The sequence below is a fragment of the Aristolochia californica genome, unplaced genomic scaffold (assembly GCF_029961685.1).
Source record: "Aristolochia californica isolate CCGP_79_NKW_82.1479 unplaced genomic scaffold, dmAriCali1.0.hap1 SCAF_1, whole genome shotgun sequence".
NCBI lineage: Eukaryota > Viridiplantae > Streptophyta > Magnoliopsida > Piperales > Aristolochiaceae > Aristolochia > Aristolochia californica.
In genome coordinates this window covers 10,445,246-10,458,898 of record NW_027181770.1, presented here as the reverse complement: position 1 = coordinate 10,458,898, position 13,653 = coordinate 10,445,246, and the positions used below count along the sequence as shown (strand labels likewise).

General features: G+C 41.0%; 1 protein-coding gene across 2 annotated transcripts; it reads left to right on the top strand.

Moving 5' to 3' along the window:
- The first annotated feature begins 363 nt into the window (after positions 1-363).
- On the top strand, positions 364-13,284 carry LOC137945005 (outer envelope pore protein 37, chloroplastic-like). 2 transcript variants are annotated; one of them, XM_068790865.1, is made up of 7 exons: positions 364-759; positions 1,801-1,938; positions 11,754-11,843; positions 12,058-12,225; positions 12,349-12,443; positions 12,619-12,739; positions 12,935-13,284. In XM_068790865.1, exons 1-7 carry the CDS (start codon positions 391-393, stop codon positions 13,076-13,078), a joined length of 1,125 nt encoding a protein of 374 aa, XP_068646966.1. In that variant the 5' UTR covers positions 364-390; the 3' UTR covers positions 13,079-13,284. The 2 variants fall into 2 exon arrangements, with proteins under 2 accessions (XP_068646966.1, XP_068646972.1); XM_068790871.1 differs by lacking the exon at positions 1,801-1,938.
- Positions 13,285-13,653: the final 369 nt, after the last annotated feature.

Here is a 13,653-nt window from a genome sequence, read left to right as displayed (position 1 = left end):
GAAACAAGCGGAGATTTTTAAAAGCGCATACTTTGCATAAATATGTCATCAGTTATTTCTTAATGATTGGTTTAACCATCGATGACTTTTATTTTATTTTTTCTCTTCTATTTTCAGGCGGCATCGAATCTAATACGATGTTTTTAAGGGGAGGACCCACCGGCCACCACCCGTTTCTCTTGTCTCTGTCATTTCTCTCACATGATATCTCAATCAACAGTCTAATATCTCTTTGAGTTTTCAAAAAATCCGTGAGAAAAGCCGGAATTCACTGCCGTGGCGGAGCAATTTTTGAAGCGCCTTTCTTCTTACCTCTCTCCCTTTTCTTCTAGTTCCGACAGCACCGTATCAGTCCCCGTAGCAAGTAGTCAGTAGCCACAGCACGCAACCATGGTCGAGTCCTCCTGTTCCAGCCCTGCTTCTCTCCCCCCCAATTCTAATCTCCCTTCCGAGGGGCTTCCTCCTCCTCCTTCCAAACCTATTTTTTCTCTTCCCATTCCCGCCATCAGAGTGACTTCAGAGTACGACAGTGACAGCTCTATCTTCTTCCACAAAGTCTCTTGCAGTTTCTTCGATCGTCTCGCGAAGCTTAAGCTCTCCTTTCGTAACAACCGGAATGGGGACATTTCTAGTCCTCAGCTTGGCTTTATCACCAAGTATCTGTCCATTCTTTACGACCTGGAAGACCAGAATACTCTTGTCCGGGGATCCTTTGACGCCGGAAGCAATTTCCATTTCAGGGCCGTGCAAGACCTTAAGGTTTCATTATTTAAATCTTCTCACATTTCCCTTCTGCTACATTGTTTTCATCTCGCTATAATCTTTGTAAGCACGGTTTTGGGCCGAAGCTTGTTCCTTGCGTAAACGATGGGTAACTTCACCATCTTTTATTTTGCAGTCTGCTTCATGAAAATATCGTCCATACTAACATTATTTTGTTTTGCTACATTTGATTTTTTTGCCTTCTCCTTTATTTTTTTCCGGAATCGATAATCCAACTCGTATTATAGTCATTGATCACCATTTCTTCTTCTCCTATTTGCTCTGGTGTTTGGATAGGTCAACGGTTTTGTTCCTCGATTTTATGAGCCTCCGTCTCTATTCTCTCTTCGTAAAGTGAATTTCGCTATATCATTTATTTACTTCTGAACTGTACTGGCCAAAAGATGGTACAATTATTTTTCAATGTCTTATATTCAATTAGTTGCCACTATCAGAACGAGATTTAACGTTACCACCTTTCTGGTTTTTTCTCTCTATTTTCTTTACTCCACCAGTTCTCGTGATTGGAATTCTCTTTTGGTTGCATGGTTCCAATCACTAATGGTTGGAGAACCAATAGAGTGACATTGTTATTTTATTCTTATTTGGTTTTGCGTTGGACATAAAACTGTTCTTCATTTATTATCTTCTCTCATTGGTTTCAATGTCTTGTGCTTTCTAGGATTTTCAGATTGCTTTGGTGTCATTTATCAATGAACTTGCTATCTGCTCTCTGTTCTTCTAAATTGTCAGTGATGATATTATTGTGCAGAGCATTATGCCTCAAGATTACAAGTCCTATGTAGCCTGATTGAATTTTCCTTAGGTTTTTCATGACTGTCATTGTTACTGACTTTCCTGTAAGCACAAGCACTTTCAATTCTTTTGTGGCAACTCCTCAATATCAAACTTGTAGTAATTTTCTAGATACAGTTTTTTGTGTTTCTTATATGCAAACATTGTAACTCAAGAATTTTTTGTTTGGGATGAATAAACTATCTTATTCAGCTAAGACAAATTAATCTTTCAAGTGGTCAGATTGGAGAACCGAAAAACTATCATATAGGATGCACGGTGAAATCCTTGTCCATGTCATGTTCATCCAGTGATAACAAATCTGTTCTATCTTGCATTAACTTCGGTAGTACAATCTTATTCAAGTATCACAATAAAGAGGTGCGTCATTTTGTTTACTCTTTTTTGTTTGTTTTATTACAAACTGCATTTGTACTGTTATAAGAGAAACATATGCTGAAATTTCAATGCAGTTGTTTTTGCTAAATTTTCTGATGCTCGTTTGTTTCTTCAAGGTTTTTTCTTTTTTTCTCCACTCCTTAGCTTTCAGTTAGTGACGTTGGATTTTTTTTTTTTTAAATTTTCCCATAACTCATTTCTTCCATTGTGCTTGACAACGTCACTTGAACTACATGGCTTTTGCAATAAAAAAAAAAAAAAAGGAGTGCTTTGCCTTGTTTGTTCTTCCTCCACAAATGTGCACATAATGCTGCTAGTAACGTGGCATGAAAAGTAATCAGAGTTATCAAATTTATCTAACTTGAATAGATATCAAATGTTTGAACAATTGTGGATGTGTTGCTGTCATACCTAAATCTGTACTTTCCTCCTGGATCTGTTGCTTTTCACAGCTGCACGCTGCCTTTTTTCCTTGCAGATACGCTGAGTCCTACTTGATGCAACTTGAAAGGTCTGAGATGTCTTCATCCCCTCCTTTTTTTTTTAAAAAAAGTTAGCACTACAAGGTTATAGGAAATATCAAACACCAACTGCACCCATCATATTGTCTTCAGGGTGTGGTAGTTATTAAACACGGCACACACATCATATTGTCTTCACAGTGCATTAGGTAGTTACAGTTCAAATATCTCAGATGTCTTAATCCCAAGTCTGCTGCCCTAAAAGAATGACTGAAAGTGGTAACTTTTTAAAATTTGTATTGCTAGATATTTCCAATAATATAAATGCATAATCCTTTGTTTGTAAGCTGGAGTTTCTGTTAGTTACAACTCCATACACTTTTCTTTATGTGCATATGTGTAAACTATTGAGCAGCCCCTTTTCTTTACCTTTTTCTTGTTAGATTTATTATCTTCTGCTAGTTACTTTTTTTTTGCTTTGATGAAGATTTTGCTTCTGGCTCTAAATGGAAGTTTCCTGAACATGATTACAGGTTCAATTAGTAGCATGCATGCAACAAAATTCACTGATTTTGAGTTGAGTGGGTCAGTTCAACCACTTTTAGTCCTTTCCTAAGTATAGTCACAGCGGAAGCAGTTTGCTCAAATTGATAGGAAACTCACTTTTTTTGTGCAGATTAGTGTGAACTACATTGAATTGCCCAATTGACCTTGTCAGATTTTTTCTATCTTCATTCTGGATTTGTTTTTTTTTTTCTCTCGAACTCGTTTTGACAAGTCTAACCAAAAAATTAAAAAAAAAATGTGTGATTCTTCATCTGAACTATCACCTAATAAACCATAAAAGTATTTGTTAACAACTGACCATAAACCAACCCAGATGCATGCAGAGCCCTTCTTTCCTTTGGAAACTACTCTTCGAACATTGCCTAGTGAACCACCCAGAAAATATCTAATATAGGGCTAACTAATGGTAACTCCTTTCAGCAGTGACAGCCTGGAAGAGCTGGTTTTTGGTGTTTAATCTGTTGCCTAATCCGTAAAAAGAAAAATAAAAAAATATTTGCATGCTTCCTTGCTTTTGGATTTTCAGCTAGGGCTAGCTAATGATAACTCCTTTCAGCAGTGACAGCCTGGAAGAGCTGGTTTTTGGTGTTTAATCTGTTGCCTAATCCATAAAAAGAAAAATAAAAAAAATAATTGCATGCTTCCTTGCTTTTGGATCTTCAGCTAGGGCTAGCTAATGGTAACTCTTTTCAGCAGTGGCAGCCTGGAAGAGCTGGTTTTTGGAGTTTAATCTGTTGTCTCATCTGTAAAAAGGAAAAAAAAAAACTGCATGCCTCGAATTTTCAGCTGAGAAGGTTAGTGTTTGTATCATTTACCTGTATTCAGACACACTTCCCTCTTCCTTCGAGCATGTGACAGATAACTGAAAACTTGTATCATTTTTTTAATCAGGTATAAATTTGTTAAGATTGAAAGTTTGTATCAGTTTTTTAATCAGGTAAAATTTTGTTAAGGTTATAGTGAAATGATAGCAAACTCAAAAGAGCAAAAGGAGTACCACTAATATTAAAAAAAAAAAAAGAGAGCAAAAGGAGCACAGAAATGAAATAGTTAGAAAATTGTTGAAAAGTAAAATAAAAGAATTTCAGAAAAGGAAAAATAGAAGAACAACTTGGCTGGAATCCCCAACTCTCTTGTTATCGATTCTGTTTGCATGAGAGTATGGACCTGAAGGAACCGGGTTTACAGAATCTCTCTCTCTCTCTCTCTCTCTCTCTCTCTCTCTCTCTCTCTCTCTCAGAACTGTATCACCTGCACAAACATATCATATGAATGTCAAGCCAGTTTTTGCCCTATTGATCATGTGCTTTGAGTTGCGATCTATAATTAGTTTTTTTCTGAAATTCTAGCAGATTGTGTTGTTCCTCTCGAAAGAGTAACTACTTGTGCATGTGTACTATCTGATTGATGAAGGGCACCATGTTAATATAAAAATTTTTTAATAACAGTCATATACAATTTTTTGTCCACTTTGGTTCTGTTAAACACCTAGCCAATACTACCCAAAAGACCGACCTATTAAGAGCAGAAGACATAGGTACTTAACCCAGGACCATAACATCACACCCACCTTCGTGAGTCGACATCCACGGCGGCTTAACACTTAGCGATGAGTGTTGGGATCTTCTCGGGCCATGGATCTGTCACCCTTCTTCCCTCTCTTCCCTCCAGATTGACTGTTGATGCTGGAAGAGAATTCTTGTTCTTTGAACGTGTAATGGTGGAATCGGAATGGAATGGATTGAGCTTTGAAGGAAGCTCGACCTGGACCTCTGAGGGAGAATCCGACCTGGCTAAAATTAATTTACTCAATGCTTGCCTTTCATTCAGCCTTCTGTCCCAATAAATATGTTTGGGGACGAAAATACAACTTAGACCCATGGGTCAATTTGTTCACACCAAATTACATCCAAACCAAACCAAACTAAAATTAACATACATGGAAAGGGGAATAATTTAATTACTAGGCCTGTTGATAACTCGGGATGCTATAGAGTCCATAACATCACCCCCCTCTTGGAGAAAGAGCTTGTCCTCAAGCTCGAAAGAGGGGTAGAGAGCCTTAAAAGCGGCTAAGGGCTCCCATGTAGTGTCACTGGGGTCAACATCAGCCCACTGCACTAGAACCTCCCAATCGCCCTGAATGCGGCGAGCCTGCAACACCTGCGCTAGAGTAGAAAGGACCCAACCTTCATGTAGCGGTGGCAGAGGGGTGTGTAGCAATGGGGAGTCTCCCTAGAAGGCCTTCAATTGGGAGACGTGAAACACATTGTGAATCTTGGCTTCTGGTGGAAGCTACAAGCGGTAGGCAATTGTGCCAATGCGGTCCAGCACTTGAAATGGACCATAATATTTCGGGGAGAGTTTGTGACGTTTGGAGGCGGTCAGTGAAAGCTGCCTGTAATGTTGGAGACATAGCCACACATAATCCCCGGGAGAGAAGAACACTTCCCAGTGCTTCTTATCATAAGATAGTTTCATAGCATGTTGGGCCTCCTGGAGATGAGTGTGCACCTCACTGAGCATGGTGTCCCTTTCTACTAAAGCCTGGTCCAAGGTGGCTACCTTGGATGTACCTGGTTCATACGACAAAAGCCGAGGCGGATCTCTGCCATATACTACCTTGAACTGAGTATTGCCAAGGGCGCTGTGGTATGATGTATTATAACAAACTCTGCCCATGCCATCCACTTAACCCACCTTTTAGGTGAGTCCTCCACAAAACAACAGAGATACATCTCAATCATCTTGTTAACTACCTAGGTCTGTCCATCAGTCTGTGGATGGTAGGTGGAAGAGAACGCCAATTTTGTGCCTTGCAGCTTGAATAGTTCTTTCCAAAACGTACTGGTAAAGATGGCATCCCTGTCATTGGTAATGGATCCAGGCATCCCATGTAACCGGGCAATGTTATCCATGAAGATCTGAGCCACGTGAGCGGCTGTGTAGGGATGCGCCAAAGGGAGGAAATGGCCATACTTGGAGAAGTGATCAACCACAAAAAATATAACGGATTTAGCGGAAAAGGGGGAAGGCCATCAATGAAGTCCATGGAAATATCTGACCATACCTGTGACGGTAGCTGAAGTGGTTGGAGCAACCTCGCTAGACTTAATGATTCAGCTTGGTTCCGTTGACAAGTCTGACAAGCCGCCACATAATCTGTTACGCTGCTTTTCATACCTCTATTGAGGCGGAAATATGTTTTCTGTCTACCCTCATGCGTACTATCATGGAAAGAGGCTAAGATACTGGGAATTAGTGGCGAGGTGTGGTGCAGGAAAATCCTGTTCCTAAACAAGATAAGACGATCCTGGATCGTCCAATGGATATCCGATGTCCCCTACTGAATATCATGATATAATGCAATGAGTTCCGGATGCTGTCGTGTCTCCTCCGGTATAGAATCCAGCAAAAGAACTCTGGGCTGGTTGATAGCATGTAAGTGTGGCTTTGGAACGTCCCGGCAAGACAAGGCATCGGCCACATTCAAACTGTCAGGTTTATACTTAACTGTAAAGTCAAACCCCATCAGCTTACTCAACCAGTGCTGCTGAGGGGAGGTGGTGAGACGCTGCTCAAGAAGATACTTCAGGTTGCAATGATCGGTTCGAATAAGAAATGGGCACCCCCAGAGATAAGGCCGCCAATGCTGGATTGCTTTAGCTAAACCGATTAATTCCCTTTCATAAGCCGCTAGTTTGTGATGGAGTAGGCTAAGTTGTCGCCTGAAATAAGCAATCGGGTGGCCTTGTTGTTGTAACACTGCACCTATACCTCCGCCCGAAGCATCACATTCCACTACAAACAACTCATCAAAATCCAGGAGCTGCAAAACCGGCGTTGAAGATAATGTTTCCTTCAACTGCTGAAAGAAATGATCTGCCGTCTCGGATCAGGTGAAAGCATTTTTCTTGAGGAGATTGTGGAGTGGCGCTGCAATCTGGCCATAGCTGTGGATAAATTTTTTGTAATACCCAGCGAGGCCCAAAAATCCCCTTAACGCTGTGATGGAGGTGGGAGGAGGCCAGTCTGTGACGGCCTGAATCTTGCTCTGGTCAACCTTCACCCCAACTGCTGAAATAACGTGGCCCAAGTATGCCACCTCGGAGGTACCCATAGAACATTTGGACTTGTTTAAAATCAAATGATGGGGGCGGAGAAGAGTAAATACCTGGTGAAGGTGCTGAAGGTGTTCGTCCCAATGTTTGCTATACACCAATATATCATAATAAAAACAAGAACATATTTCCGCAAGAGAGCTAAATACCTCATTCATGAGGGCCTGGAATGTGGATGCGCATTGGAGAGACCAAAGGGCATGACGAGGAACTCGAAATGACCATGGTGCGTGCGAAACGCGGTCTTCTCCACATCTGAAGGATGAACTCGAATATGATGATAACCGGACTTCAAGTACAGCTTGGTACATATAGTGGTGCCATGTAACTCATCTAACAGCTCGTCCACCACTGGAATGGGAAATTTGTCTTTAATTGTGTGAGCATTGAGCTGCCTGTAGTCCACACAAAACCTCCACGACTTGTCATGCTTTTTGACCAGTAACACCGGGGATGAGAAAGGAGACCTGCTGGCTGAATAATTCACTGGACGAGCATATTTTGGCACTGGCGCTCAATTTCATCCTTCTGTAAGTGGGGGTAACGGTAAGGCCGAACCACCACAGGTTCAGTCCCCATTTGCAATCGAATGCGGTGATCATAGTGGCGAATAGGCGGAAGAGCAGAAGGTGCCTGAAATAAATCTTCAAAGTCTGTAAGCAATTGAGATAACTTACAGAGCTCGGTGCTCTGGACCTGAACTGCCTGAAGTGTGCAAGGCATAGTAGCATGAGTGCCATGCAAGGTTATCTGACGCTGGGCCTCTGTGAAGGTCATGGTCAGGGCCTGAAAATCCCATAAAATAGGCCCCAACATTTGGAGCCATTTAACTCCGAGTATCAAATCAAATCCTGCCAGAGGAATCACCAAGAAATCGGCAATAAAGGAGTGGCCCTCAATAGAAAAGGGGGTGGCTATAGAGATACCCACACTGGCGATTTTGGCCCCATTGGCCACTGAGACTGAGAGGCATGTGTTCTGTTGGATTACTAACCCAAGTTGTTCTGCTGCTGGCTGACTGATGAAGTTATGCGTGTTGCCCGAGTCAACTAAGGCTAGTAACTGTAGAAGGTGCAATTGTGCCCAAACTTGCATTGTTTTGGAACTGCGTAGGCCAGTCATGGCATGGAGTGAAATAGTTGGGCCCCCCTGGTCTGTCTCAACAATGTCTTCCTCGGGTAGTATGTCCTCAAAATCCTCACAGAGAATTACACTGAACGATTTTTTGCATATGTGACCCTAGACATACTGGTCATCACAATTAAAACAAAGGCCCTTGGCCCTCCTCTGTTCCATCTCTTGTCTATTTAATTTTTCTATGTAAGGGGCTGGTGGCGTGGAGGAAGAACTCTCTGCATGCTGGGCTGCAGTAGGACTTATACATGGAGGCCCTGAATAGGGTGATGGCGCAGTGGTATTTGTCCTGCTTGGCCAAGCTGGTTTTCTGATAAGTGATTCCTTTAGAACACGCTGTTTAGTATCAATTGTCCTGGCCAGATTCATAGCGTGGTCCAAATCTCTAGGGCCATGTAATTCAACCTCCAGACGCAGGGCCTCAGTCAATCCAGCAGTAAAGATTTGAACATATTGGGAGGGTTTGACAAAATTACTAACTCTGGCCAAACGTTCCTGGAAGGTCTTTTGGTACACATCAAGTGGGCCTGTTTGTTTAAAATTTATCAATTCGCCCAACGGATTGCTACTGGCTGAAGGACCAAAGCTCATCATGCAAGATTGTCTAAATGTCTCCCAATCCTGAACCAAATGTTCATTTCGGAATTGGTGGAACCATAGGAGTGCTTCATTGAGCATAAGGTATGCGGCCAACTGGACCCGATCATCCGCCGGTGTTTTTTTATGGTAAAAGAACTGGTCACATTTGTGTAACCAGATCAAGGGGTCCTTAGACCCATCAAATGTCGGAAAGTCCAGTTTCACATACCTGGGAACCAAATTGGGGCCCTGGGCGTGAGGTGCCATAGGTGGATGGGGGTGGCGCAGCGGTGGTGGAGGAGGTAGTGGTGGCTGGTGGTGCTCGGCCGGCGGAGAATAGGCTGCTTGCGGCGGTGGTCCTCAACCCCCAACTTCATCAAGTTGCCGGAGAATGAGCTCTAGTGTCGTATTCATGGTCTCCATTGAAGTGCGAAGATCGTCAATACCTGCATCTGATCTTTGACGATTGGCATCAATAAGCTGACGCAAATCCTCTGGGGAAGAGGAATCCCCAAGAGTGGACCTGTCTGATACCAAGATGTTGGGATCTTCCCGGGCCATGGATCTCGTCACCCTTCTTCCCTCTCTTCCCTCCAGATTGACTGTTGACGCTGGAAGAGAACTCCTGTTCTTTGAACGTGTAATGGTGGAATCGGAATGGAATGGATTGAGCTTTGAAGGAAGCTCGACCTGGACCTCTGAGGGAGAATCCAACCTGGCTAAAATTAATTTACTCAATGTTTGCCTTTCATTCAGCCTTCCGTCCCAATAAATATGTTTGGGGACGAAAATACAACTTAGACCCATGGGTCAATTGGTTCACGCCAAATTACATCCAAACAAAACCAAACCAAATTTAACATACATGGAAAGGGAAATAATTTAATTACTACGCCTGTTGATAACTCGGGATACTATGGAGTCCATAACAACGAGGGCCGGGTCAGGATCCCATAATCCCTTACGGCCACCGCGTCCAGGGTTTGCGATACCCACGCCAAGGAACTCCCCTCGGGGATTCGAACTCGTGACGTTGGAGCCCGTTCTGATACCAAATATTAAGCACCTAGCTAATACTACCCAAAAGACCGGCCTGTTAGGAGCGGAAGACATAGGTGCTTAATCTAGGACCATAACAGGTTCTTAATCCCTCCCACATAACCTACTTGGCTGGACAGTCACTGGAAAATTCAATTGCAAACTACTAGGAGAAGCAGGAAACCAGCATACTACCCACAAAGTTTTATCAAGCTTGTTTTTTGTAAGACTACAAAATTTTTATGAAAGATTTCTCCACATTCCTGAAATCAATTTTGCTTTTTGCACAACTAAAAGATTGTCTGTAGTCATTTCAGATACTTAGCTAGTAGATGGAAAAATTTCTCTGAACATAATCTGATCTCTTTTTGTAACCTTAGCAAGCCATAGTATTTTCTCACAGCTTAAGAAAGGGGGACAGTTTTTATAACTTAATGGGGCCATAGTGAAACTTGCATTTTTTGTTGTTTTATTTCATCTAATATGAGGTGAGCATGGGCATTAAATTCGCATGTGATTGATGATTACAACTTTTTTAAATAGATAATGCATTTTTTTGAATGGAAAAAATATGCATATTGAAAAGCTAATTGATCAGGAAATAAAATAAATTTCTGGTTTAACATACAACATTGGTGATATAGTTGGATCAGTAAATGTGGCCTTTTTGAGCCAGATTGAGCCACAATGTCTTTTGGTGCTCTGCTTGAAGGTGCTCCTGTAGAAGTATTAATGAGCGAGGGGGCATCAGTAATTTCATTTGGGCATCACATGACAGAATCCTCACCCTTCACAACTAAAGATGTGGGCTTATGTGGCAGTGCAGTTTGCTCCCTTTGTGGAATCTATGATGAATCCATTGGTCATTTGTTCTTGCACTGCAGTTTCTCTAGGAAGAATTGGCCAATTTTTCTGAAAAAATTCAACTTAAAAATTGGTTTTCAAGCCTCTGTCAAAGAATTCTTAGAGCAAAGTTCTTACATTAAGCTCCCTAAGCTCTGGTACTTGATGTCGTTTTCTTGTCTTGCTTATATTTCCCTAGAGGAGTTGAGTTCTCTGGGAAATATGGTAGCCTATGTTTTTGTGGTTAGACAGCTTTCTATGAGGGTATGGTCCCCCACTATGCCTGGACTGAACTTTGACAGCTGTTCTCTTCGGGCACCAGTCAAGCTGGATTTGTTGGATGTTTTCACCGGTATGATGGATCGGTTAATTCTTTGTTATGACCTTCTTTCTTATCCTGGTTCATTAGCCTCGCTGATCGACATTCATGACCTCTTTAGTGGCCTATATTTCTCATGCTAGATATCAAGAGCCTTTATTAGTGGAAGGGATACCAAATCAGTTATTTGCTGTTGTCCTGCTAATGCTGGACCTCCTAGGAGATTTTTCAATGTGTTTCACAAAATAAAAGATTTATTATCCCATGCTAGAATTAGTTGAAATCATGTAAATCATTTTGTAAATGATGTAGCTGATGCTCTTTCTAAGGGGGGGTTGACTGCAGTGTCTTGTTGTTAGGCCTCCCTTCTAAGCTTGCTCCTTATCCTCAAGCTTAAACAAATTTACCACTTAAAAATGAAAGTTGTATGTCCTGCAAAATTGTTGTCTTTTTCAAGCAAAAGGGTGAACACCTTCATGAATAGGTAATTTTTGCCTTTGTTGGGTGTTGTTGTTCTGCATTATCCTTTTATTGATGCCACATTCAAGATTTGTTGTCTTTCCAGTATGTTGAGTACACACGGACGTGCCCTTATCCCTTGGTGAGACTTGAATCTAAGAGCTCACACTAGATACCCTCGTGACCATTGAGCCAAAAGCCCAAGTCCCATTCAAGATTTGTTCTTTATTTTTCATCTCTTATTCCTAACTCAAAAAATTCTGTTCTTTTGTGTAGGCACAGCAAGGAGAGGTTGCTATGGTTGCAAGTCTTATTGATCCCTCTTATAAATTGGAATTGACATCTTTTGTTCCGTCAGTTGGTTTGGTGCGTGAAATTCTGGGAACTAGCATGATATGTGTTGATGTTTTATGTTAATTTGATGGTTTTCTGACTAGGGACCAGGAACCGACTTGTGGTCCCAATTTTTTTCCATTGGACCATGATTTGCGAGTCATGTCGCAGGACTGGGCCCAAGCTGGCAGGGGAACTGATGGATGAACAAACAAAAAATTAATTATTGTATAATTTTGTGTTTCAGCCAAGAGCAACTTTTAAATTTCCAATTGGTGAAGTTTCACTAGAAGAGAAAGAAGATGAAGTGAAGAGAGTTTTGTCGGTCAGTGGGATTGTGAAAGGTCATTTGTTAAATGGAGTTTGCACTGCAATGTACAAGGACAATAACTTGAAGCTCAGATACTCGTACAAGGTTATTCCAATTTCTAAGCATTTTATTTCTTCCTTCAAGCCATGAATTGTTACTCTATATTTTCGTCATGCTACTTTAATAGATCTTTTCAAGTACTGATGAAAATGTGAGCCAAATTGACAGGATGAGCAAATGACTTTCATCCCAAGCATCTCTTTGCCTTCCAATGTGGCATCATTTGCCTTCAAGAGGCGGTTCAGTCCTTTGGATAAATTGAGGCAAGCAACTTCAGTGCCTGACTCTTCAAATTTGTAATTTAGTTGCAAAATATTTGTCTACTTAATGTCTAATATTTGAATGTAGGTTCTCTTACATCTATTTTGTATGAAAAAGAGAACATACAGTAGTATTGGAACTGAATTATTTTTAACTTGTATTTTGTATAATGGTCAGTTATTGGTACAACTTTGATTCCAACTACTGGAGCGCTGTGTACAAGCATACAGTCGGTAAGGATTTAAAATTGAAAGTTGGTTATGACTCAGACGTTCGACTTGGATGGGCATCTCTTTGGGTAAAATTCGTTCCATTCTATTTGAATTCTGTTTATTAATGTTAAGTATCATGATAAAAAATTAGGAATAACTTTGTTTAATTCCTTAGACTGATACTGATCTTGAACTTTCACGTTTTGGACTTAAAATCTGTTTTTTCAGTTCCACTCTGCTGGAGGAAACGATCTAACTTTGAAGGAGTGTTTTATTTCTAGGTTGGAGATGAAGATGGAAAAGCTAAGACAGCTCCGATGAAGATGAAAGTCCAGTTCATGCTTCAAGTTCCTCAAGATGATATTGCAGCGGCTGTGTTGATGTTCAGGGTGAAGAAGAGATGGGACATGGGATCTCTGAGGTAGTTATGAAGCTGCGTATCAGTTTCTCACCATATTGTTGTGGTGGAAGCAGATGTGCGTTGTCGCAGCTAGATGTAACGATATGTATATCTACTGTTTTGGGGGTAGTGCAATTTGTTTCCTTTCTTTTCTCCATGTAAATTTTTCCTTTTCTTTTCCTTGAGAAAGTTCCTGATTTACAATAATAGCATACAAGATGAGCGAGCATCTCTGATAGGAAACTGAGATACGTTTGAACATCAGTCACATTTGACACATTAATAAATAATCGTTATAGGTTAATTTACATAATATTGTTCCTAGTATCATTGTCGAGCATGCTGATGCTTGGCCACTAAATCACTAATAATAGCCATAAAAATACCTGTTTTCACACTTGAGAAACAGCCACACAGCCCTTCCATGCCAATGCACCCTACTATTTTCAAATTAGAGGCTTGGTGCTCGAACCCAATCCAACAACATTGACGCTTCTTCTTATATTTTCTAACTCGTTTTTTGTACTTGTTTTGGTTTATTTCACATTCATATTTTATTTTTCTCATTGTTTAAATTTTGATAGGTTATAGGAACTTAAT

Excerpts from the sequence above, each read along its gene's own strand:
- LOC137945005 (XM_068790865.1), top strand. The coding sequence starts at position 391 with ATGGTCGAGTCCTCCTGTTCCAGCCCTGCTTCTCTCCCCCCCAATTCT. Across the intron at positions 11,844-12,057 it reads TTGTTCCGTCAGTTGGTTTG|CCAAGAGCAACTTTTAAATT; the intron begins GTGCGTGAAATT and ends TTTGTGTTTCAG. Across the intron at positions 12,444-12,618 it reads AGTCCTTTGGATAAATTGAG|TTATTGGTACAACTTTGATT; the intron begins GCAAGCAACTTC and ends TATAATGGTCAG.